Below are 26,335 nucleotides of genomic sequence, written 5' to 3'. Positions count from 1 at the left end.
TAACTCGGTCACCTAATGAACACACCCTTCTTTTAAGGGCACGCCCTCACCTACAAAGCCTACCCTTTCTTGCATCACGCCTCCTCGCTTAGACGCGGCCCCATCAGTCCCTCCCACAATGCTTATTTGCATTATTTTAACACGCCTCCTATTTTTAGCCACGCCTATACACATTAGGTTTATGATTTTTTTTGCATCACGCCCTCTTGTTTAGCCACGCCCCTAATCCTCCTAAAGCACGTCCGCGCGCCGCTTAGATTTAGCCACACAAAACCACGCCCACACTACACTATCGGTCTACTCTTGCTTTTCTTCCTCAAGCACACAAAACCACGCCCACACTTTTATCTAGTTTTTCGTTTCACGCGCTCTCTTGCGTCAAATCACACCTCTTAGCAACAAAAGCACGCCCACATATTACTTATGTTTTCGCTGATTGACAGAGTGAGGGTAGTGGGTCAGGTCACGTGACGCCATAGGACCTGAAACACGACGCTTGTGACCTACATATTAACATAGTGGAGGGGGTGGAGTAGTGGTGTTCTATCAATAATGCTGACGCCTGTCAAATGTACCAGTAGGCGCGTGTAATACAGAGGGGCGTGTACAGTGACGTCATCGGTAGCGCAGTGTGATAGCTGTGCGTGTAAAGGCTTCTTGTCATGTTCTGCTACCTTACAACTCACTGTGTCCAGTCCTTTATATCTCCTCAACCAGTGGTTGTAACAACTAGTACCCACAATTTCAGCCCCCAGCTTTAATGAATTTCAAGATATGGGGTCATGAGTTTAAAAACTTGTAAAAATACAACATTTAGAGTGCTGTTTTAAAAAGCAGATACGCCTAGAAGCCCGAAACTGACAATGAAAATTGGGGCCCCCAGGGTTTTGATAGAAAACCAGGAGCCAACAAGACAAGAGTTGTCACCGAATCCAGTCACGCACAGACCGCAGACTCATTCTGCTTGGTAAGTTGTCAACAACATGGAGGAAACACGTCAGGTATGAAAACATGGCTGCCCTCTCCCAAATCAGATTCCCAAGCTCACATTCCTTATGTCTGTCCTTGTAACAGTTTTATCATGGGATAATCTGGGTGATCCAGCAAACCAAGAATGGATAGCATACAAATAATTTCCTAATATTTAGCGAATGTTTTCAATCCAGGATTAGATCTATTCCAGGTTTGCTGGATCACCCAGGTTCACCCATGATAGCCTAACTTCTGCAATCTTGGGGAGCTTTAATAAATCAGGCCCGTTGTGATGGCAGCTGTGGCCCCTTTTGCTGTGATGTATTCCATTGAAAACTTTCTCTGTTATATTGGGGACATGAACCAATTAAGAAATGCACAATTTTTGTTTTTAAGATTTGCATTTATTTATGTCAATTTAGGTGAAGATAATAAAACTTGTGCGAAGAAAATGGTTATAAAACAAGGAAGTATTTCAATGTTTCATACTACCCCATCCAACCGGCACCGATGAACTGATGCACGTTTGTGAAAATGGAGCTGAATAGCAGGATCTCAGATCACACACACTCCACCTACCCTCCTATATAGATGGGCCGTCTGGATCAGGGGTTGGCAACCTTTACTATCAAAAGAGACATCAGCTGCCATCACAGCTTCTCACTAAAAGAAAAAACAGTTTTAAGAATCGCAAAGACCTGATATTTGCACAGTTACATACTAAGATGTTAGGCTGTCATATGCCCCCACACTCATTTTTCTATTTCATCTGGAAAGGGGCAAAGCAAGGGACTTCTCAGCACCCTCTCGTACATTATATTGCAGTATAAAAGTATTTATCTTAAAGGAAATACAGTATGTACCTATATTTATACATTATTATACAATAATGAAAAAGGACAGAAATTGCATGAACTTGCCTATTAAGGATATTAGCTCAACAGCTAGTTACAGAAAGTTCAAAATAAACATAAAAATAACAAGAAGGTCAAGAGCACAACTGATAACATTTAGCAGAAGGTTTAGATATAGGTGAATAGTTGGACTATGTAATATAAAAAAATAATTCAGGGAATACTACAACCTTGTAAGTAATGTGATGATATTGTATCCACATAAACATGAAGAATATAATGTAAAGAACATAATGTAAATAATGAAAAATTGTGAAACGTAGATTATAAAAGGAAGAAAGGTCATTAGGAACATTATCAATGGTGATGAAAAACCTAAAATAGTCCATTTTGTTTCCATCTTAAGTAGGGAATTATCAATATCACCCCTTTGGGGTTACAGGGTATTTTTTCTGTGCTGTGCACCAACATAGTAACTGATGGGTGTTTGTAAGGTTTGGATTTTTGTAAGGTATTGGCCGCAGGGGATTCGTTAATTAATATGTTCCTCAAATCAAATAGCGCAATGTGATTGGGCACTCTGCCTATTCATTTAGAACTTGTCATGCACACCATTGCCTGTTATAGCCTCTGTGTAACAGTGTGCTTGGGTGCGCTCTTGTATTTTGATTACCTGTTAAACCTCAGTTGTCCTGTTACCAGCTAAGACTTGTTACTAACAGCGACCTGGCCTGATTTCTGACTTTTGCATGAACTCTGCCTGTCCTGACTTCGGATTGTCCCTGACCACGTCTTCTGCCTGTACCGCATTTTGTATGCAGCGGAGCTCCGGCGATGGGCCACTAGTACTTGCTAGGGAGATGCAGCTCTTCTCTATTGCTTTCATCAGGGCCTCAGCGATCGTGTCAAGGACCTGCTGTTGGGTCTCCCCTCTTGGAGAGAGACCGGTGGATCCGGGAACACCGCCTGGAGAAAGTCACCTGTGGGACCAGGGGTCGTTCACCTCCTCAGTTAAAACCTTTTCCCCTGATGACCACTACCTGATTCCATCTTTTATTCCTGATCTTGAGGAACCCATAAATATTGGTTCATCCAAACTCGCCCCTGCAGACCGCATTTGGCGGTCAGTGTATTGCAGATGCAGAGGGGAGAATCTCAGACCCTCTAGCCCAGTCTCCATGTCATCTCCTGGTTCCAGCTACCATGTCTTGGGACAGGAAGACCCGCCAGGTCCTGGCCTTCCTTGATTCTGGAGCAGATGGTACCCTCCTGGACCATGATCTCGCCTCTGCCTTGGGGATACCTGTCACCCCTCTCGGGCCCGACTTGTTCTTAATCAGTGGGGAACCAAATGCCAGGCTAACTGCCTCACTCCAGTGATGCCGGTACGGTCCCTTAAGGTGGTAAAAAAGTTAACCGAGCCTTGCCGGGAGTTTTCTGATGTCTTTTGCCCTCGGGCAACTGACAAACTATCACCTCATCAGTCCTGTGATTACCCCATTGAGTTACTCCTGGGAACCATGCCCCCTGGGGCTCATTTGTTCAATCTAACCTGGCCAGAAATAAAGGCCCAAAAAGAGTACATCCAGGAGAATCTAGAGAGGGGCTTCTGCCATCCATCCTCTTCCCCTGCAGGAGCTGGCTTCTTTTTTGTGGAGAAGAAGGATGAAGGAAGAATCGGTATCCCCTGCCCCTAATGAAAGACCTTTTTTCTCAGGTCTATGGGGCCCGATTCTTCACCAAGCTTGATTTGAAGGGGGCCTACAATCTCATCTGCATTCGGAAGGGCGATGAATGGAAGACCGTCTTTAATACCCTTTGGTCTGAATGATGCCCTGGCAGTCTTCCAGGAGTTCGTAAATCTATGTGTTCTGTAAATTTTGGGGGAAATTTGTTATTGTAAACCTTGATGGCATTTTAGTCTATTCACCCGGTCTTTTCCACAGAACCCAGGTCTTTCAGAAGCTCAGGAGAGAGCTGCCTATATGCAAAATTGGAGAAGTGCGCCTTCGAGGTACGTGAGGTTGCTGTCTTAGAGTATATTTTGTTGGATCACAGGTTGGCCATGGATCCAACCAAGGTCTCAGCAGTTCTGGAATGGCCGCAACCCACTAACCTCAAGGGTCTTCAGCACTTCCTAGGCTTCACAAATTTTTATAGGAAATTCATTCAGAACTTTTCCTCCATTGTCCACCCTCTGACGAACCTTACTAGAAAAGGGGTGGACTCCAGAGGCCTGTAAAGCCTTCAAAGCGCTGAAAAGGGCTTTCTGCAGTGCACCCATATTGGTGCATCCAGTGCCCACTCTCCTATTTATCATAAAGGTGGATGCTTCAGAGATTGGCGTGGGAGTAGTCCTTTCCTAGTACTCTGGGGAACTGGAGAGATTGCACCCCTGTGCCTTCTTCTCCTGGAAGTTCTTTGCTGCTGAATGTAATTATGACGTAGGCAATAGAGAACTTCTAGGGGTAAAATGGACTTTTGAGTAATGGAGGCATTGCCTGGAAGGGGCAGAACATCCTGTGATAGTTTATACTGACCACAAAAACCTAGAGTATATTGAAGGGGCAAAACGTCTTAACTCCCATCAAGCCTGTTGGGCCCTGTTCTTTACGAGGTTCAATTTCCAAATTACTTACAAGCCAGGTTCAAATAACAAGAAGGCTGATGCCTTGTCCCAATGTTTCCAAAGGCCGCTTCCCTTCTGGATCCGTGCCCCAGTCCAATTTTGCCTCCCTAATGCGTGGTGTCAGCTCTGCAGACCCCGCCGTTATTAGAGAATCTGATAAACCTCTTATCTCCCCTCAAAACGGACCACCCCCCTGGAAAACCTGAAGGGCGTCTGTATGTTCCCCTCCATCTTCGCCTAAAGGTGATCCAACAGTTACATGACTCCGGCCACTCAGGAATTAAAAAATCCCTTGAATTATTAAAAAGGCATGTTTGGTGGCCTCACATGTCAGTAGATGTCGAATCCTATGTACATGCATGCCCAGTTTGTGCTAAGTGTAAGTCTTCCCGTTCCGCTCCCTCTGGTACTCTGCTTTTTCAGCTTATTCCTGTTGTTCCATGGACCCACATATCCATAAACTTTATTACTGACCTTCCACGGTCCTCAGGGTTTTCAGTAATCTGGGAAGTGGTAGATCGCTTCAGTAAGCAAGCTCATTTCATACCACTACCCAAATTGCCCTCAGCCAAAGAATTGGCTGATTTATTTGTTCTCCATGTGTTTCGCCTTCATGTGTCCCTGGAGAACATTGTTTCGGACTGTGGAGTTCGGTTCGTCTCATGGTTCTGGAGGGAATTTTGTGCCCAACTGGGCATCAAGCTCTCCTTTTCGTCGGGGTTCTTCCCCGAGGACGAGTGGCCAGACCGAATGGACCAACCAGTCGTTGGAACAATATCTCCGAAGCTTTCTCCGGATGGGCAAACTTGCCTTTGTGGAGGTCGCATATAACAATGCAGAACATTCCTCCACCAGGATCTCTCCGTTCATGTGTGTTGGGGGTCGGAGTCCCAAAGTTTCCTCTCTGTCGGTTCCACCTTCTGATCTTCCAGTCCTTAATGATTGGGTAGAACGTTCCTGATCTGTTTGGAAGAAGATCCAATGTAATCTCAGATAGGCAGTAGCCCAGCAGAAGAGGTTTGCAGATCCCCATAGGTCCCCTGTGGGACTGGTTTGGGTGTCTACTTGCCATATTTCTCTCCGCCAACCCTCAACCAAGTTAGGACCCAAGTTTATCGGTCCGTTCCCCATATCGAAAAAAATAGAGTAACTTATGGGGTTAAGCTTCCCAGTTCCTTCAGAGGGGTATACGCCTTCCATGTTTCTTTATTAAAATCTGCTACTGACTCTGCTCCCCTTTCAGATCCCCCTCCCTTGATTGAGGTGCAGGGAGCACCCGAATAGGGAGAATCCTGGACTCTCAAAAGGTGCGTAACTCCCTGCAGTACGTTATTGATTGGAAAGGGTATGGACCAGAGGAGAGCTGCTGGGTGCCGGCCTACCACTTACATGCGGAGGTACTTGTGTCGAAGTTTCACTGGGATCACCCCGAGAAACCTTGACATGAGGGTCCTGAGGGGGGCGTAGTGTAAGGTACTTACCTGGTTGGCAAGCAGGTGGCAACCTCAGGGATCGCGGGCAGTGAGACAGAGACCGCTGCAGCAGTCAGTGTGGCCGAGGCAGCTTGTATCCTTGTCCTGGGGAAGGGATCAGTTCCAGCCGAACTGCTGTTCAGCCTAACGGCATCCCCAGCATCCCTGCAGAAGTGGACAATGGTGAACTCGCCCTCAGCACTCCTGCAGGCACGTCCCAGGGGTCCTGTTGGAAATGGTGCGCGCGCTACCATGCGCGCCTCTTGTAACCCCCCGGGGCATTTAGCTTGAATTAAACTTCTGTTGTCCTGTTACCAGCTCAGACTTGTTACCAGAAGTGACCTGGCCGGATTTCTGGCTTTTGCATGTCTTCTGCCTCATCCATCTGTACCGCATTTTATCGGACTGACCTTTTTTTGTATGACCCTTGGCTTGTGGCTTCTGGATTACGCAACAAAGCTTGTTAAAAGGATACCTGGAGTTGGTGGTGATTTGTGTGCCCAGGCACACAGGTGTTGTAATTTTTCCTGTGTAAATAGAATATGCGTGCTCGTATATTCTTTAGCGAAACATTCTTTTGGTTTTTCCCACGTAAAATCTTTCACACTTCCCAGGCGATAAAATATATCACTCCAGTTGAGGAACATTCAACGTAGTGTTTAATTCTGTGTATCTGATTGTTGGGGAGATTGTTGCCGGCAGCATCAGTCTTCTCTTGACTGGCTGCAGACATCTCGCCCTTCCCACCTTCCACCAACAATTACCTAGCCTTTATACCTCATAGTTTATCCTAATACATTATATTTTGTTCTTTCTGCAATCCCTAAGGTATTTGCAAATTGGGACTCTCCCTTCCTTTCTTTCTACAATTTCTAGACGTCCCCTCCTTCCAGAAAACTTAAATACAATCTATGTAAGTAATTACTTTGGACTAATATAAACATTATTTCAACCACTAGTCAATTGCTGATGTATTTACTGTGGATCTCTTCCTCATCTGAATTTCCTACCTGGAAAAGACTCTAAAACTTATAGGTAAAGGTTAAATACCCTCAGACACAAGCTCCTACTCGCATTTTTTACTTTTATTTAGAAAATCAATATAATTGGTAATTTCAATTAACTTTTTGATATATACAATTTTTAGATCTATACAACTTGCGTGACTAGTTCAAATTAGTTCAGTTCTTCAATAGTAATTCATACTATTGCAAAAAAAAAAAATAGATTTTTTGAGTTCTTTTACAGCAACATACCCACCTTCATTTTACATGTCCATCATATATATCATGCTTTATACCTCTATTTCATATTTTCGTATATAATATGCTTATCTATTGTATTCAAATATGTTTTGTATTTATTTTATGTTTACCACAATGTAGTTATGTTTATTATGATATACCTAGTGTAAGTCTCTGTAGCCCCTGATAAAGCTATTGTGTCAGGAAATGAGACACTACTGACCCCTATGGCAAATTATACTATTATTTGTAATTATTGATACCTCATTTGTGCTTCATACGGTACTCAAATAAGCCCACTATGAGTAACACATGAGTGTTAGTTTATCTTTACAAGTTTGCACAACAAGCCATCTTTTCTTCTCATCCATTTGCATGCTTTAATTTCTGAGGCTTGGCGAACATTTATACCTTTCAAAAACTTGGTTTCCCTTTTAGGCTCCATTCTTCACTTCTTGTCCATATAGAGAACAAGAGGACATTCTTTAAATACGGAATAAAAGAAGCTTAAGCTTCGGATAAGGAAGGGATACTTCACTGTAAGGTCTATGAGAATGTGGAATTGGCTCCCTTGGGAAGTAGTTTCGGCAAATGCTATAGATTGCTTTAAGAAAAAGCTGGATGCTTTTCTAGAAGCACAGAATATAACTGGGTATTAACGCACTTAAGGAAAGAATACAAACTGTGGATCCAGGGAACATCCCATTGCCTCATGGAATCAGAAAAGGATTTTTTCCCCCGTTGGAGCAAATCGTACCAGGGTTTTTTTTGCCTTCCTCTGAACCTACCATACCATGTCCATAGGGATATATATCTGGGATATGCTTATTTCACTAGTGGTTGAACTTGATGGACTTATGTCTTTTTTCAACCTGACCTTCTATGTAAACTAGAGTTCCTATTTACACAAGGAATCTCACCAGATTTTTACCCCACACAATGCAATGAGATTTCTCATTTAAGATTATTTTACAAACTGAAGTCTAAAAACAATATGGAGCCTATGACAAAAACAATGTTTCATTTTCATATCTCTCCTTTGGGGCCAGTGTGTGAAATAGTACCCCATTGTTGGTGCCTCTTATCAGGAAAGCCTCTCCAGCATTGGCATTCAGTGGGCATATCCATATCCATATACCTCCAGGGGTAGGATGATGTCACAGCTGGGACAAAGTAGGTAGGGAACCACTGCCCAACAGTCTGGTTAAAGTACGTTGCCCAGTATTTGAACGCTCTGTGTTACGGTACTGGGTATCCACTGACACTCTGCATGCAGGGTTAAGGATCAGAAAAAGGAAAACTGGGGGGTATATTGGATCTATTGGCCATAGTTTGAGAAGTGCTGCTCTAAATAATTGCAGGAAGCATTGTCTTGAATATTGCATCATTAAAGAAAAATTAAAAACCCTTTAATCCTTGTCCCAGATAAATTATTTTATCTATAAGGATTTGTTCTCCCTTAGGGTTTGCTCATTTTAAATTTTATTCACAGCAATGTCCAAACAACAATCACAGCTGTAGCAAATTTGCCTCCTCTGGGGTCATTAGGTGACAACTTTCAGTCCCGGACACAGCTCTTCCAGATTTTTTAGTTTTTTTCTTGTAGCATCCGATAAACGATTGCCTATGATCCTGGAAAAGAGGATAAAATCAGCCATCAGATCTCAGCAGAGCACTCCCACTATATCCCACCATCCTCCAGGATGTCAGAATGTGGTTAAAAAAAAAAAAGATTGAGTTAATCCTTTGTGGGAATGGCTAATGGGTACCATGTACCCCTGCACTCATGCCCTAAATGTGCAGGCAAGACATCTGGAGTAAACCTTCACAGAGTCGGCTTCCAGGTTCAAAATAAGCTTCAACCCCAAACTCCCACAAAAACGCCTACATTGTGGGGAAGAGACCCTCTCCCCCCATAAAAGGCACTAGAGCTTTAATGTTTGTATAAATGGATTATCAGGATTCTAGGGAAAAGATGATTTTATGGCTGACCAGGGTGTGATAAGACGCAAGAATTAGAGAACAGTCTGAATTTGGCTATTTATAGGATCATAAATGAGATTTGATATGAATACATTATGTAATTATTATATTTCTATATTTTGGATATTATCCCGGAATAATCTGTCAGTCCTGGTATACTCACTGTAATTCTTTTATCTGGGTTGTTGTCAGAGCTTCTATTATATCCTCGAAATGAGGACCCTCCAAACTGTTTCTGGTTAGATGAAGTTTCTTCAGTGTCTGGTTATTTCTTATTCCAGATGCCAGGTGGGGGCAGGAACTGTCTGTTAGGTCATTATCATCCAAACTGTAAAAGAAGTGAAGAATGTTACTTCTTTTAGAAAAAGAATATGCATTTTTTCTCCAGGAAATGGAGAAAAAATGGAACTATTCTGTACATGAATGGGACTCATTTCTCTTTATTGGGATAATTTATGTTGCATCACTTTATAAATCTCCAGTAAATATATTTTATAAGGAGGGAGAAGCAGTCCCTCACAGGTTTGATGTCCAGGTAATTACCTGGGGAAGACAGACAAAATGAGACATTTACAATGGAGGATTATACCACGGTAATTTCTACAGAATTAAAAGAAAAGATAGGCCTGGAGAGTGAGAGAGTGAGGGAGTGTAAAAGGAAGACCTACATGACTGGGCGAACAGGGGAGCGGAAAGGTGAGGGGTAAGAAGGTGTTTTGGGGTAGCAGGAAGTTTGGTTGGTGGTTTGGTAGAGGGCGAAGCTGAGGACTGAAGGGGAGGTTATAAAGGTCAAGATGTCAGAGATGGGAGGTCATAGAAAGTTCAGACAGGGCATTGAGATTTTCCCACCCTCCCTAGTAATTTTCTGGTGTGAGAGGGGTTCGTGGCAATTTAGAAGTTTAATGGGCCTATAAGCGGTTGAGGTCCCTGAAGGCAGGGTTGTTTTGGGGATGATAACAATGGGTTGGGGGACCCATCAGGTGTGTGGAGTCTCCAAAGTGAAGTGAGCACTGATAGGTACAAGGACAATAGAGGAAGATGGACTTAAAAACTAATTAAAAAGCTCACTTTACTACAAACCCTAAAATCTTAGTCCACATTTCAAGCTGAACACTGGACTTACATTTCTTTCTGTACACTTGTAGGTAGTCATCTCCTGTGCTGAAAGTAATTAGTCCCATTTCTCTGCACACTGTGACTACCACACAACAAGCATTAGAAGCTGCAGCAGGTATCTAGAGCCCACTTCATTGCTTGTCTGATGAACTAACAGAATCATCCACCCCTCTCCTCCCCATCTGTACTGCCTTGGCCCTCCACTGTCAGCTATTCTATGCTTTCAATCATTTAGACCCCGCTTAATGTGTGGGTGATTCTAGGGTGGTTCATTCTCGTAGGAAGTACCGGTAATAGTGAGATCCCCTGACACTGAATAGCAGATTTGCAATAACTGAGGTGTTTCCCCTAAAGTGAATAGTGGGTGAGCAGTACTGAGGTGATCCCTGACACTAAGAAAGGGATGGACATATCTGATGGCTCTATTTGGTGATTGCAGTTAGATCAGGTTCCCCTGTGTATGACCAGCTATAATTTCATCTATTTTACCAGACTGAATGGAATATCAGACATACAAGATTTTATACTAAAGATGATTTCATGGCCGACAAAAATGTCATATGAGCCAAGAATAAGATAACAGTCTGGAATTTTCTATTGTCAGAAAGGAGATATGATATGAATGCATGATGTAACTATTATATTTGTATATTTTGGATATTGTCCCAGAATATTATTATCTCAGTCAGTCCTGGTATACTCACTGTAATTCCTCTATCCGGCTTGTTGTCAGAGCTTCCATCAGATCCCCGAAATGAGGACCCTCCAGATTGTTATTAGACAGGTTCAGTCTCCTCAGTGTCTGGTTATTTCTTATTCCGGATGCCAGGTGGGGGCAGGAACTGTCTGTAAGGCCATTACTCCCAAAACTGTAGAATAGAAAAATGTTACCAGTAGAATATGAATTTCTCCCCCAGTAATGAATAAAGTAAGAGCAGTCTCTCATACATCTGATGTGCAGGTCAGTGCATTCAGTGTTCACTGTTAAAACCAACTTCTAGATTAGTCATAACAATGATCCACCACTCAGGCTCAGGTTATCACAATATCTAATAGGAATTTCATTAATGATTGGTAACTCAGTACAAGCAGTCCCCGAGTTAAGGACATCAGACATAAGGACGACTTTTAGATACAAACGAACAGGGCTTTGCTACTTGTGTGTGTGTGCAAGAGGAGACTTGGAGAGGTTTTTTTTACAGTAACTGAGACCACACTGCCTAATGATATGTTGAGACAAACATCTGTCCTAAGTGTATTTATTAAAATGAGGTACCTGTTATGACTTACATACAAATTCAACTTAAGAACAACCTATGTATATAACTCTCGTATGTAACCCAGGGACTACCTGTATAAGAAATATCAGTACAAGTTATTCTTTATACATTTATCCTTGGAATTCCTTATGGGACTCTCAGACCACTACAGGGCTCAGGTGAAATCACCACTGCCATAGATTTTTTTTTCATGATGGAGGAACAGAAGTCTGTTTTAAAATGCACTGAAATAAACTCTGTGTTGGATTGGATTCACACGGACCATTTTCAGGCATTTCTTGGGAGTCTCCTCTTACCTACAGCCTGCCACCTCTATGATGGATCAAAATGAATGAGTGCTCAGTGGTTTTGATAGGTGGTCATCAATGGTGTACACACAGCAATATCGTGTAGAGACGATGATATCACCCTCATACACAGGACTACCACAGAATACCACTGACATTACTCGTATTGTCATTTATTTATTTTTTTTTTTTCTCTGCTAATCAGAACTACTAGGAAGTAATGTGCAGATCTACCAACACTGAAATGTGGATGGTCGTGTCACTTAGCAGAATGTTTCCAATGATTGCAGTAAGATCAGATTCCCCCCATGTATGACCACCTATAATTTCATCTATTTACTAGTTATCAGACTAAATGGAATTAGAATTAACCACAAATATAGAGAAAAGATGATTTCATGGCTGACAAAAGTGTGATAAGTTCCAAGAAATCAGATAACAGTCTGGGATTGGCTATTTATAGGATCTGAAAGGTGATCTGATATGAATACATTATGTAATTATTATATTTCTATATTTTAGATAGTCCCAAAATATTATTATCTCAGTCAGTCCTGTTATACTTACTCTAATTCCTCTATCCGGCTTGTTGTCAGAGCTTCCATCAGATCCCTGAAATGAGGACCCTCCAGATTGTTCTTAGACAGGTTCAATGTCCTCAGTGTCCGGTTATTTCTTATTCCAGATGCCAGGTGGGGGCAGGAACTGTCTGTCAGGTGATTATTATGCAAACTGTAGAAGAAGAGAAGAATGTTACCGGAAGAATATAAAATTCTCCCCCAGGAATGAATGGAACTATTCCCTACATGAATGGAAATTATTTTTATTCATTGGAATAATTTATATTCCATCAATTTATAAAATTATATTTACTGGAGATTTATAAGGAGGGAAGAGCCGTCCCTCACACGTCTGATGTCCAGGTAATTACCTGGGGAAGACAGACAAAATTAGACATTTACAATGGAGGTTTACACCATGGAATTTGTCTGTAATTCATACAGAACTGCAGCAAATGTTTGAGAATGACCACTGACATATGGAGAAGGATACAGCAGGGGGTCTCCCACTCATCCTCCCTCTCCACTCTCCAAAGCAGGGAACGTCCAGAGCAGGTTCATTCTACTGTCACTTGAAAATGATCCTAAAACATTGCATCCAGCACCACATATCTAGTGTGTATGGGTCTTTAGTGTGCTCAGAAAACTATACCAGAGGGAAGGGTGGGCACTGAAATAGAGGATAATGATGAGAACAATACAAGTTCAGAAAGGATAATCTTCCCATGTATACAAACTCCAATACAAACTATTTCTTCCTCCTTTGTGCTATCCCAGTGAACAAGTGAGGTCAGTAGTACACCTTTTCCCCTGATGATCATTGCAGCCCTGGAATCCCTGTGACCTGGGGTTATGATCATATACATCTAATGTTTTTTTTTTCTATTGCCATCATTATTGGCATACAGTTTTCAAATTCTATAGCATGGTCCTCAACTCCAGTGCTCGAAAGTCAGGATCCACACACCTTTGTAGCATTTCTGTAACTGACAGCAGTCAATGTGGTAAAGAATGGTTTACAAAGAGTCAGTTTGTGTGATCATGATTGGTACTTCAGTAGACAACCAACCACCAATTAGAATGTTGTCCACTGTATACATTAGCAACCAAAATTTTGATATAACAATGAAAAAAACACTGATTATAGCAACAATAGAGGAAGATTAATTTATAAACTAACTACAGATGTCACCGTTACTATAAACCTAAAATCTAAGTCTACATTTAAGCTGAACACTGGACTAACATTTCTTTCTACACACTTGTAGGTAGTCCTCGCCTCTGCTGAAAGTATTTAGCCCATTTCATTGCTTGTCTGATGAACTAACGGGTTCATCCAGCCCTCTCCTCCCCATCTGTACTGTCCTGGCCTTCATTGTCAGCTATTCTGTGCTATCAATCATTTAGTCTCATCTTCATGTGTGGGTGTAGCACACACGAATAGCAGATGTGGGATGAACATATCTAAGGGTTCCCTTTTGCACTGATTTCAGAAAGATCAGATTCCCCCATGTATGACCACCTATAATTCTAGAGAAAAGATGATTTCATGGCTGACAAGAGTGTGATAAGATCCAAGAATTGGCTTTTTGGCCATAAAGGACATTGGATATGAATACATTATGTAATTATTATACAGGTTCACATTCAAAAATCCGGCAACCTCCGGACCTGAGGAGCGCCAGATTTTTGAAAATTCAGGATTTTTTTTTATACTTACCTCAACACACAGGCCAGCCTTCCTCTTGCAGCACTGCCTACATCTGACACAGTTGCAGAGAGCAGGGAGCAGGGATGTCTCGGCGTGTATTTAGTGCAGCAAGCAAGACCTAATTTCTGTTTTTTTTCAGAACAGCGCTATGAAAACATTAGTGGCCAAACAGTGTACTGCAGTTCCTGTTTTGAACATGCGAGTTGAAATTCATGCCGGGAAACTGAAGGATCTGGATTATTGATGGCCGAATTTTCGATTGTCAACCTGTATTTCTATATTTTGGATATTGTCCCAGAATTTTATTATCTCATTCAGTCCTGTTATACTCACTGTAATTCCTGTATCCCGCTTGTTGTCAGAGATTCCATCAGATCCCTGAAATGAGGACCCTCCAGATTGTTCCCAGACAAGATCAATGTACTCAGGGTCTGGTTATTTCTTATTCCAGATGCCAGGTGAGTGCAGGAACTGTCTGTCAGATCATTACCACCCAAACTGTAGAAGAGAAGAATGTTACCAGAAGAATATGAATTTCTCCAGGAATGAATGGAACTATTCTCTGAATAGAGCTAATTTTTCTTTATTTGAATATTTTATGTTAACTCACCTAATAAATCTCTAGTATAAATATTATTACCTAATATTTACAAATTATTTCACTGTTAATTAACTATTCCCCACATTTAGAAATTTTTATATTGGACATAATTACAAAACTGTGAAATAAAATTTGAATAACATTTTTGCATGTAATCCAATGTGAAAAAAATGTAAATTTTGGGAAAAAGTCTTCAGTGAGAACATTTATACGTAGACTCCACAGTAAGTGTTGTATCCTATAGGTCTGTGTTTCTACTACTAGTAGTAGTAGTTAAAACTACTATGTTTTGACGATAAATAAAGCGGTGTTTGTATATAGAGTTGGGTGCACAGGATACATTTTTTTTCTTTAGATTGTAGGATCTATCCCATAATGATCGCTGTCACACAAAACACAGAAATGTCATATTCAGTTCTTACCTCAATCTTTTTGTGGAGTTTAAAGCTGGTAAAAGTTTACAGAATCCTTCAGTCGGTATATGACATGAATGAAGATTTACTTCTTCCGATTCTCTGCAGGACTGAAGGACAAAAGACAGCACAGAGCAATCCAGAGGGGTGAGGGAGACTCCCGAAAGGTCAACTTTGTTTGATCCAATACATTGTGACACCAGAGCCTTATTCCTGCTCTCATGGAGATAATAAAATGTATTAAGAAGCTCTCTCTTGTCGGATATTTGTTCTTTTGTGATTTTTTGCTGCATCCAAGTAATGACATCTCTGGAAGCCTGAGTAGACAATTCTCCAACATGAGACTTTAACAGGAATCTACTAGAAGAGTCTGAGAGACCGCAGAGGAAACGGAGAAGTATTTCGGCACGGCAGTCACTGTAAGATTCAGCGTTGTTAAGTGTTTTCTGTAATCTGTCAGCATTATAGTCTATAAAATGAGCTAAAGCAGCAAAAAACTCCTGAAGAGTGAGATGTAAGAAGGTGTAATTCACATTAGGAGGCTGACCAGATTCCATCATGAAACATGAAAAGAGATGAGTATCATTTCTTACATTGAATGACTTCAGATAACGGTCATCAAATACAATCAGGTGATTCATGACTCCATATTCTGCCATCCACCCAATAGATGTCAGCAGTTCCCGGGCAGTGTGACTATCACCTGTATTCTGGTTGTGATTGGCCAGAATGTTGGTGACAAAAGTCACAAAGAGTTGTGTCACAGTTTTGGGCAATGATTCCATCAGCTGATCAGTGTTGGTTGGTTGGGCTTTGAAGCACATTGATAGCACTGTACAGACAATCCAGCAGTATGATGGGATGTAACAGAAAGTGTACAGTGTGTCATTCTCCTGCACATAATGAAAAGCCTTTTCTGACAATTCTTTATTTCCAAAGAAATTTTTAAAGAAGATCAGTCTGTCTTCAGGGAGAAATCCCATGATCTCAGCTATTCTCTGGAAAACACCGGTATCAACTGATGCCAGTCTGGATGGGCGGTTGGTTATCAGTACAGAGCAACCCTTAAGAAGACTCTGTCTTACCAAACTGACCACAATCACTCCGACATCTGTTCTCTGTTTTGGATTAGACAGTTTACTTGATCTGAAATCCATTTGGTGAACACTTTCATCTAAGCCATCAAATATAAACAGAAGTCTCTCTGGATCTTGTAGAATATTTCCAATATTACTCTCCAGATATGGATATTGTTGAAGAATCATCTCCTCCAAGGTAAGCTCTCTCAGTTTATTAAGATCCCGGAATCTAAATGACAAGACAAAAGCAAATCTCTGGTAGAGTTTTCCCATCACCCAGTCATTGACAAACTTTTGTATCAGTGTGGTCTTCCCTATTCCTGGCACTCCGCACACCATTACTGCATGTGGTACACATAGTGACTGGTGGGTCCAGCGGAACAGTCTGTTAGGGGAAATGTGTTCCAGCTCAGTTTGTGTTTCCTTCAAGCATTCCTCATGTTTTACCCCACTCTGTATTAGTTCATTCTGAGGACGCTTCCTGAACTGATCAGTGGAGACTACAACCAGGTTCACATAACGCTCATTGATGAAGAATCTTTGTGGTTCCAGTGTAGTTCCTGGGGGTTTGTGCTCAGCTAGAATCTCCGTTCTCTTCATCAGATAAAGTTTGTGCTTTTCCTGAATTTCTGGGGAGTGATGGAAATAATGTTTCCAAAAAATTTAAAATTAAAATTGTGAATGTAATGATTTATGCATTTAGGAATTTCCTATTTATATTTGCCATAAACTTGAAAAATAGATACCTCTGGTTTTCTGTAAATGAGTATAAAAAAATAGTGCACAATAGCCTTTCAAAACCAAAGGAAAATGTTTTAGCTTAATTGCTAAGTCCCTGAATAAAATATTGTTACCAAAATAGCTTGGGCAGGAGCAGTCAGGGACACATAATAATCTAAACTTGTGCTGTTTTGCAGTTAGATTGCACAGTAGAGACATTAAACATTTAAGTGTTTTTATATATATATATATATATATATATATATATATATATATATAACACATATACACAGTTAGGGCCATAAATATTTGGACAGAGAAAACTTTTTTCTAATTTTGGTTCTGTACATTGCCACAATAATTTTAAATGAACCGACTCAGATGCAGTTGAACTGCAGACTTTCAGATTTAATTCAATGGGTTGAACAAAAAGATTGCATGAAAATATGAGGACTAAAGACTTTTTTTTAACACAATCACTTCATTTCAGGGGCTCAAAAGTAATTGGACAAATTAAAAAGCTGAAAATGTTCTTTTCTAATACTTGGTTGAAAACCCTTTGCTAGCAATGTAATCTTGAACTCATGGACATCACCAGATGTTGGCTTTCCTCCTTTTTAATGCTCTGCCAGGCCTTTACTGCAGCGGCTTTCAGTTGTTGTTTGTTTGTGGGCCTCTCTGCCTAAAGTTTACTCAACAAGTGAAATGCATGCTCAATTACATTCAGATCAGGTGACTGACTTGGCCATTCAGGAATATTCCACTTCTTTGCTTTAATAAACTCCTGGGTTGCTTTGGCTGTATGTTTTGGGTCATTGTCCATCTGTATTAAGAAACGCCTCCCAATCAATGTGACTGCATTTAGCTGGATTTGAGCAGACAGTATGTCTCTGAACACCTCAGAAATAATTCGGCTGCTTCTGTCCTGTGTCATGGATAAACACTAGTGTCCCAGTGCCATGACAGCCATGCACGCCCAAGCCATCACACTGCCTCCGCCATGTTTTACAGATGAAGTGGTATGTTTTGGATCATGAGCTGTTCCACACCTTCTCCATACTTATTTCTTGCCACCATTCTGGTAGAATTGGTAAGGGTTGATCTTGGTTTCATCTGTCTGATGTTTTCCAGAACTGTGCTGGCTTTTTTATATATATATATATTTTTTTTTTTAGCAAAGTCCAGTCTAGCCTTTCTATTCTTGAGGCTTATGAGTGTCTTGCACCTTGCAGTGCACCCTCTGTATTTACTTTCATCCAGTCTTCTCTTTATGGTAGACTTGGATATCGATATGCCTACTTCCTGGAGGTCTTTGCTGAGTTCACCAGTGCTTTGTTTCTTTCTGATGATGTACCAAACTGTAGATTTTGCCACTCCTAATATTGTAGCAATTCCTCGGATGGGTTTTTTCTGTTTTTGCAGCTTAAGGATGGCTTGAATCACCTGCATGGAGAGCTCCTTTGACCACATGTTGGCAGCCCATGAAATAGCCTTTGAGTAAATTGTCTGATTACTTTCGAGCCCCTGAAATGAAGTGATTGTGTAAAAAAAAAAAAAAAAAAAAAAAAAAAAAAAAAAAAGGCTTGAGGTCCTCACATTTTTATGCAGTCTTTTTGTTCAACCCACTGAATGAAAGCTGTAAGTCTGCAGTTCAACTTCATCTGAGCTGTTTCATTTAAAATTAATTGTGGTAATGTACAGAACCAAAATTAGAAAAAAGTTGTCCCTGTCTAAATATTTATGGACCTAACTGTACATGACTATAATAATATAATTGTCATCAGAACAGGTATCTCTATGTCCCTGGGCTTCCTCATCCCATGACATCATCCTAACTTTCTGGGATTTGTAGATATTTGCCTTAAACACCAATAACCACTTTACAAAAGGTTTGACACTTCCCATCCAAATCCAAAGGAGCAAAAAAAGTTAAAAGCAGAACTCCAGTTGGAAGATATTACAAATTCTGATATGTGAGCTGTTTCCAGGACACCATACATTTGTATGCCAGGTCTGTTACATTTTTCGTTACATAGACAGCTCTCACCTTTCCTGTGTGTGTAACGCTTTCCCCTAGTGTGCCATTCTTGAAGTAACTAATTTCAATGTAAACTATATAATGTAATCCCCTGATGCTAAAAGGGAGATAAACTTTCATAAACTTGCTGCAAGCGTTTTTTTCAATCCATCAATTCTTCAATCCCACAATAATGGATTCTTCCTCTGCTATGGACTGAACACGTGAGGTAAGTAGACATAACCCTGCCCACTCTCCTATCATGGATGAGCCTGCGATAGGAGAGTGGACAGGTTATATAAGGGACACAGCCCGCCCACTTCCTTCCATGAGTCGGTATAAACATGGCGGATATGTTCCGCGGCCCTGGCCGGTGTGCCAGCACAGCGGGGTCCTTCTCCTGACCCTGGTTGGGGTGGCACCGCGGGCTGTAGTTTGCCCATGATGCCCCACACCATTACACTACACAACCAACCATCCTGAGCAATTGATCGAATGAAGAATGGATCTGTGTTGTTGTCTAAGGTCTGATCATGCCATCTAAATATTGCGACACACATTGAGGCTTATCAGACTGTGCAACATCTTCCAGCGCCTGCGCAAACTGTGGCCTCGGGTGCCTGTTCTTAGCTAACAGGAGTGACACCCAGGATGGTGCTGCTGTAGCCCATCAGTTTCAAGGTTGGACATGTTGTATAATATTTGATTACAACAAGTAGTTATTTAAATGACGGCTACCGTTCCAGCTGCTCCGAGCAGTCTGCACTCACTAGGTATTTCCCCTTTTTCAGACCATGCTCTGTAATCCCTAGAGATGGTTGTGTGTAAAAATTCTAGCAAATCAGCAGTTTCTGAAATATTTTCACCAGCTGCCCTGGCACAAACAAACATGCCACATTAAAAGTCACTTAAATCACTTTTCTTCCCCATTCTGATGCCCAGTTTGAACATCAGCTGGTTGTATTGTCAATGTCTACATGTCTAAATGCATTGAGGTGCTGCCATGTGATTGGCTGATTAGATATTTGCATTAATAGGCAGTTGAACAAGGGTACCTAATAAAGTGGCTGGTGAGTGTATACAGGGTCCTCAGAATGCTTTTTTCATTCTAATATTCTATTCTTTTTTTATATCCACTACACAGAGAACTTCACCCCCATCTGTTTTAAACAATGTAACCAAGTACATTTTCCGCATAGTAAATTTTAAATGAGCTACTTACAATGAATATATTTTTCACCTCTACTTGTCACCAGAAATGTTTTAAATTGTGTATTGTCTGTATGTGTGCCTTTTTCTTTGAATAAATATGGGTGTCTTTATTTAAGTGTGGAAATCTGATGCCTAAAAAGTCCCAAAAATCTACTAGTGTTTTTTGTGTATATAAGGGTTAGAGAAGTGGCACTGTTGAGTTAAAGAGGATACACAAGATTGCTTTTTTGTAAAAAATCAGGAGGGTCAGGGGGATCTGTGGTAACATGTCCCATAACAAATATTAAGATATGGGTAACCCAAGTCAGTCAGAAATATTACTTTAACCCCCTAACCCAAAACATGCAAAAAGCAGTAACCCCGAGGCAAACTCGGGGGAGCCTAAAGACATGAAAATAAACCACTTACCTTGTCCCATCACGTGCTCCGGCATTCTGTTCGTCAGTGCAGGTCCTCGGGCCGCTTCTTTACTCCGATCTTCAGCCGGTGAGTGTAGCGACGTTCCTGAGGTTTCTCCAGTGACCTCAGTGCATGCGTCGCTGCGAGCGGGAGGCGTGGCGGGAAACTTAAACAATTTTGTATTGGATTCAATACAAAATAACTGTATTGAAGTCAATACGAAGAAATTCTTAAATATATAAATATATTATATATTATACATGCTATTGTACAGTTATATTACAGGGTTTTGTATTTTTATGTAACATTGTTTTAACAGATTTTTTTATTTAAAGTTTATTATATTTATTAAATATTAGATATTTTGGTAAGGTATGCCTAAGAATTATAGGCTTACAATGTAATATTTCCATGCAAAACAATGTACAGTTTTTTGTGTAAAAATACGGACGGAATTAGAACACCAGGGGGGTTAATGTTACCTTTTGTATAATATGGGAAAAGTTGCTTGAAGAAAGCATTGGGTTTTAATGAATATAGGCTGTTCACTTAGTAAAGTGAATAATGCACTTAGTAAAGTGAATAATGCACTTGCAAAAGGATACCTCAGACGACTTTAACTATACAAACATGTACCAGCCAAAGTCTTCTTTTTTTATATTTTCTTGCATATGATTGGGTACTTTTTGGGAAGTGAATTTTTCCCACATTCACAGAGTTGGGGGATAAATATCTTGCTAGGAAATAATTAATGGTGCTCAGTAAACAACATATATTGCTTTAGTAATCCAACCCTATTTTACAAGTAAATTTAATTATTTTGAAATATTTTATTAACATGAACAAAACTCATGAACAAAACTCCTAAATATACTAAAATATCCTTGGGTCCCCCCTAAAATGAAAACCAGGCTCCATTCCAGGTAGGATACCTGGCTAGCTAGAAGAGGAAAGAATGTAGCCCCCTACTTGTGGACATTTCAAAACACCATGGAATATGGCCAGCCAGAAAGGAAAATGGGGAGGCAAGAGCGAAGCCCCCCTTCCTGACCATAGAAGTCCAACAGAAAGCAGCCCAAACTAAGGGAGTTTATACGGTTTTGGGTGTAAGAGGGGGTAATTGGTATCTGGCTCACATTGAGTCCCAAAAATCTATCTGTCACAGGGAGGGGAGGAAAACAGAAAGATAAATACAAGGAACTAGGCCTTCAATGGCTAGGGAAAAGGGAATGGTCACCCCCTACGGACACCCTAACCTAGCCCTGACTCCTATCAGTATGAATTTCCCCTGTCATCAAGGTTTCCTTTTCCTCAGCTAATCACGGAGTGGCGCAATCTGCGGAGCACTGCTATGCTGACAGCTCCGCTTTCTTGATTGCTCCCTCAGTCCTGGTGGAGCTGTGGTATGTGTTCTTGGATGGGGAATACATGCCACAGCTCCGCTAGAGCAGCAGAAGCAATCAAGAAAGTAGAGATGCCCGTTATCTGAATTTTCTGGTTATTTGAGTTCCGGATAACCAGGGTTCTACTATATATAGGGTTATATTCGGCCTTTCCTTGAAGGTCCCTTTGAAAGACAGCTCAGAACAACATGAAGAGAAATTGAGTGGGGGGATAAAAATAGAGTATGTGCCACGGATAAAGGGGAGGAAAACAGAAGGATAAATACAAGGTGCCAGGCCTTCAAAGGCTAGGGTGAAGGAAACAGTCACCCACTACGGACACCCTAACTTAGCCCTGACTCCTATCAGTATGAATAAACCCTCTGAAGGTGGGAATATTCATACACTGGAACCTAGACCCTAGTAGCCCTGAATTGCTCTAGGAATGGTGACTGGGCTTCAGACTACTGGTTCCTTCCCTGATGAAAGAACCAGTTACTCCCTGAGGCCTAGTAAACAACAAAAGATGTGTGATCATTACAAACAACAACACAGAACCAAGTAAACAAAGATCTGTCAGAAAACTTCACGTGCAGCTTGTCTGACAGATCTTCTAACCTTAGTCACAGAAGGGACCGTGACACTATCCTATTACCCTGGGAAAATAGTACAGGGGTATACAGTACCCTTAACGAATTCCCAACCCATCTAAATTTTATTTATCCTTGCAGGGTACAGCAAAATCTAAAGAACAGGTACTTTGGCATCCTATCCAGCGCTGGCAGCTCCCCGCCATACAATGAGAGGATTTCCACCTGGCCTATTTGCTGCAGGCGTTCTATTTGGTTGCATTGTAATGCATGATACATTGACAGATAGTAACAGAAGTCATTGACAGCTCTTATAGTCCAGGTATAGACAGTGATGTCACTACCACAGATATCATAGTAGGTATACCACAGGTCTTCTTTACCTCTCAGCTCCGGGGTGAGTGTGTCCCCATGTTCATCTAGCAAAATCTGCTGTGCCAGACTCTCACCTGTTGGAAAAAAAAATGAATGTGATCCCAATTCTCCAGCCTTGAGCTTTATAAAGTCCAACCCAATATAGGTGCGGTCATCACAGGGACAAAGAGACCAGAAAGCAGTTAAAATATTATATTTAGACATTTTTTATTTTATTTATTCGACTTCCCCATTTATATTGATTTTCTAACAATTATTCTTCCCAATCAAGACAAAGCTCCCTATCACTACCATGTGAGTCCTGTCACTACCAGGTCCCAGTCCCTTAGAGGAGCTCACAATCTAATGTCCCTTCTAGACTCTAATGTCTGTAACAAAGGCTCTAACACTTTTTGGTTTGCATTGAGCTGTAAAAGTTAGATTGTGAGAAAGGTTACATTTCTGGTTCAGGGTAAATATTAAAGTATAAATGTCCATCGCTTATGTAGTAAAAACCAACAAGATCAATTTAAACATTGTAGTAGTGAAAAAAAATCACTAGAAGTGCTTTCTTTAGCTGAGTATAGGAGCCTAAGCACTGGGGCACTGAAAAATTATTTTTCTATTCTGTTCACAATTTTGGGATTTAATGTGCTTAAAAGGCACACTGCTCTCAAGCACTTTCCCAAAAGCACTTCCCAAAAAAATGTTCTTTAATGCAAAGGTCCCCAACCCCCGGTCCACCCTGATCGGTGCACCCACCAGCGGAAGGACTCTGCCTCCCGGAGACATTGCAGGCCCGAGGTTGTGGGCAGGTTGTGTTTCTGGACACATCCCGCCCACTCAGACCTGCGATGGGAGATTGGGTTTTTTGACATCCTGACGTCACTCTGGGGAGAAGTTTCTTCCCTCTTGAGTGACACATGGCTCCTCGTGGTTGGGGACCACTGCCTTAACAAAGTCCCCCTAAGTACATTACAGCAAGCACTCTCCTCAGAAAAGCCTCTTTTCCTCACTGCCTTTTTTATGACCTAACTTTCCCTATAGTTTAGCTCCAAGCTAACTAACAGAAAATGGCTATGTCACCTTGACTAGCTGTTTCTAAATTCTAGAGCAAAAATTCCCACTCCAATGGCAGAATCATTTAATTTGAGTCAGAATCTAATTTTATTGGAAACCACCATTATTTAAATTGTAGTGATACTTATTTGATCACAATATTGATTTTAAACACAAAATGCTGTTACCTATCAGGCTGATCTCATCTAGAATCGCCAATAAGTTAGGATGATTGCTCTTTATTGCATAGAGACATTCCAGGAATCCAATCACTTCTTCTTTTCCCATCTTCTGAATATCTTGCAACAAACAGTAAGAGAAGGTAGCTGCATCCAGTGCCAACCTTGCATAGTGTTCTTGAAAGAGCTGTGGTGTAAATAAATGCATGACAAAGATGATTGACATGTTCTGCCTGGGATACAGTAAATGATTATAACTAAATCTTTTATATACACTTTTATTTGTATTATTGTGTATAAAGTATAAATCTAAACTCTTGTCAAGTGTTTTTTGTGTCCCATTTCCTTTGCTTCCAGGAGATTTCCTTTGCCTCCTGACATACAAAAACAGAAATTGAGATTAGACCTTTAAAAAAAAATAAAAATAAAAAGCAAGTCACTCAAACAAACTTTCCTTTGAAAGATTTCTTCTCCAGTTTAGGAGACAACTTAAAATGTTAGGTTTTAGTTCCATGGACAATAGTCACATGTGACCAATATGTATGTAAAGAACAATCTTCTAAAAAAAATCTAAGTGTATTAGACCTTATGATTTTCAATCTCCTATTTTAGGCTAATCAGCTCTTTTAAATCCCCTTTTTCTTTAGCTTTTTTAACAAAAAATAGTTATTATAACATTATGATTGTGCAACTCCCAGGTTCAGCAATCATATGAGTTAAAGGCTCACGGAAAGGTTGGTTAGTTTACCTTAGTAATGTTTGAAAACTGGAAAACCAGTTTAGGGTCCTGAAGCTGATCAGGGAAGAGATGGGAAGGGGTCCCTGATCACTTGGTTCATATCCAGGTTTTTCCTGCCTATGCATCCTGAGCATAGATGTACTATTTAGTTTATCAGGCTTTGTGTTCAGGGAGCTTTGTATGCAGTAGGCAGCTGGAGGCTAAAGAAAGTACTCCAGAAAGTTTGTTGCCAAGGGAAGTTCACAGAGACTGGGTTGCCCCATTTTTTACTTTTGGACTTTGATTTGTACTTTCTTTGCTTAGGATAGTGATTAGTCTTCTTCTGATTATTCTTCAAATTAATTTATTAATTTGTGGACAGTATGTGTGTCTGTATTTCACACCTACATACCCTGTTTCCCCGATGGTAAGACACTGTCTTATTTTTTTTGGAAGGCCAATTTTAAATTTTTTTCTAAAAAGGGGGGGCTGTCTTATTTGATGGCCCTGCCTTATCATCGGGGAAACACGGTACAAGAAAGTACATCCAGGAGTCACTGTCTACTCTTGACATTGATGTAAAATTTACTGTGCTTACACACACTTCCAGTACTCTGTAGTCTCATTTTCTAAGTTACAGCTCCCACTAAGCTTCACTTTGCTCGCCAGGGTGCACCCCAATACCCTGACCATGCACATCCATGTCCTCTATATTTTGGTAAAAAAAAAGTTTTTTTTTTTTTTTTTTTTTTAGGGCTACACAGGTAAATTAAACAGTGACGTGAATATGAACTTTTTCCTTGGAACAGAAAATGAAAATATTCCAATCATCTTCAGAACTAAAGACCAGAATCTTAATCCTCTGAATAGTCAGATCTTTCCCCAGAGATTTTCTGGATTCAATATACAAAGAAGGAGGAAGCTGAACGCCGGTCCCAAGTTCCTGCAATTACCCCAAATCAGATTTATAAACAGCAGTTCCGAGAACCTGGAATGTGGGGTAACAGTGGTTATTCATGTTCTGGTTTAGGGTGGAGTTGTCTTTTAGTACACAGATTTTGTCGCAGGTGATATAAAAATATCTTTATTCCTTACTTGTGTGTCTAAAACTTTCCGACCTCTTAATTCACTCAGGAGAGTCTGGCGGTTCAAATTCCCCAAGACGTCGGTCAGATCATCTCTGTAATACTCAAATATCATCCTTAGAGATGAATCCTGATATGTAGACAGCTGATGCCGGAACTTCCCAATGTCATCTAGAGAAACACACAGAAAATACAATTACAGGTCTGAGGGAGGAATTCAGGACACAAGAAAATCTCCTGCAAATATGTCTCCATCTTTGTATACTGTTTGTGGATTTTCTCATAAAATGATGTTTTATTGAGTGATGGCTATATTGAAGCAAATAAAATGTTAATGAAGAACAAAATATAGAATATATCAGGGACCTGATCTGCTAATGTGATCTTAGCACTATTTACGGAAAAGGCCCAATAACTCC

General features: G+C 40.7%; 1 protein-coding gene and 1 long non-coding RNA gene across 4 annotated transcripts in view; one reads left to right on the top strand and one right to left on the bottom strand.

Annotated features, from left to right (window-relative positions):
• The first annotated feature begins 387 nt into the window (after positions 1-387).
• On the top strand, positions 388-15,029 carry LOC140342421 (uncharacterized). 3 transcript variants are annotated; one of them, XR_011923080.1, is made up of 2 exons: positions 388-967; positions 14,248-15,029. It is a non-coding gene; the product is annotated as an uncharacterized lncRNA (long non-coding RNA). The 3 variants fall into 3 exon arrangements; XR_011923079.1 differs by lacking the exon at positions 14,248-15,029 and adding an exon at positions 1,395-1,958; XR_011923081.1 differs by lacking the exon at positions 388-967 and adding an exon at positions 993-1,583.
• LOC140342419 (NACHT, LRR and PYD domains-containing protein 3-like) overlaps positions 6,992-26,335 on the bottom strand; it is a 22,797-nt gene continuing 3,453 nt past the window's right edge. The window contains exons 2-10 of the mRNA XM_072428598.1: positions 25,927-26,087; positions 24,123-24,300; positions 22,905-22,970; positions 15,132-16,830; positions 14,442-14,606; positions 12,405-12,569; positions 10,975-11,139; positions 9,318-9,482; positions 6,992-8,803 (exon numbers count right to left, since the gene is read on the bottom strand). Of these exons, the coding sequence (XP_072284699.1) occupies positions 8,716-8,803; positions 9,318-9,482; positions 10,975-11,139; positions 12,405-12,569; positions 14,442-14,606; positions 15,132-16,830; positions 22,905-22,970; positions 24,123-24,300; positions 25,927-26,031 (2,796 nt within the window). The 5' untranslated portion in view covers positions 26,032-26,087 and the 3' untranslated portion in view covers positions 6,992-8,715. The remainder of the gene's footprint in view (positions 8,804-9,317; positions 9,483-10,974; positions 11,140-12,404; positions 12,570-14,441; positions 14,607-15,131; positions 16,831-22,904; positions 22,971-24,122; positions 24,301-25,926; positions 26,088-26,335) is intronic.

The sequence above is a fragment of the Pyxicephalus adspersus genome, chromosome 12, assembly GCF_032062135.1.
Source record: "Pyxicephalus adspersus chromosome 12, UCB_Pads_2.0, whole genome shotgun sequence".
NCBI lineage: Eukaryota > Metazoa > Chordata > Amphibia > Anura > Pyxicephalidae > Pyxicephalus > Pyxicephalus adspersus.
This window is presented reverse-complemented; position numbering and strand designations above follow the sequence as displayed.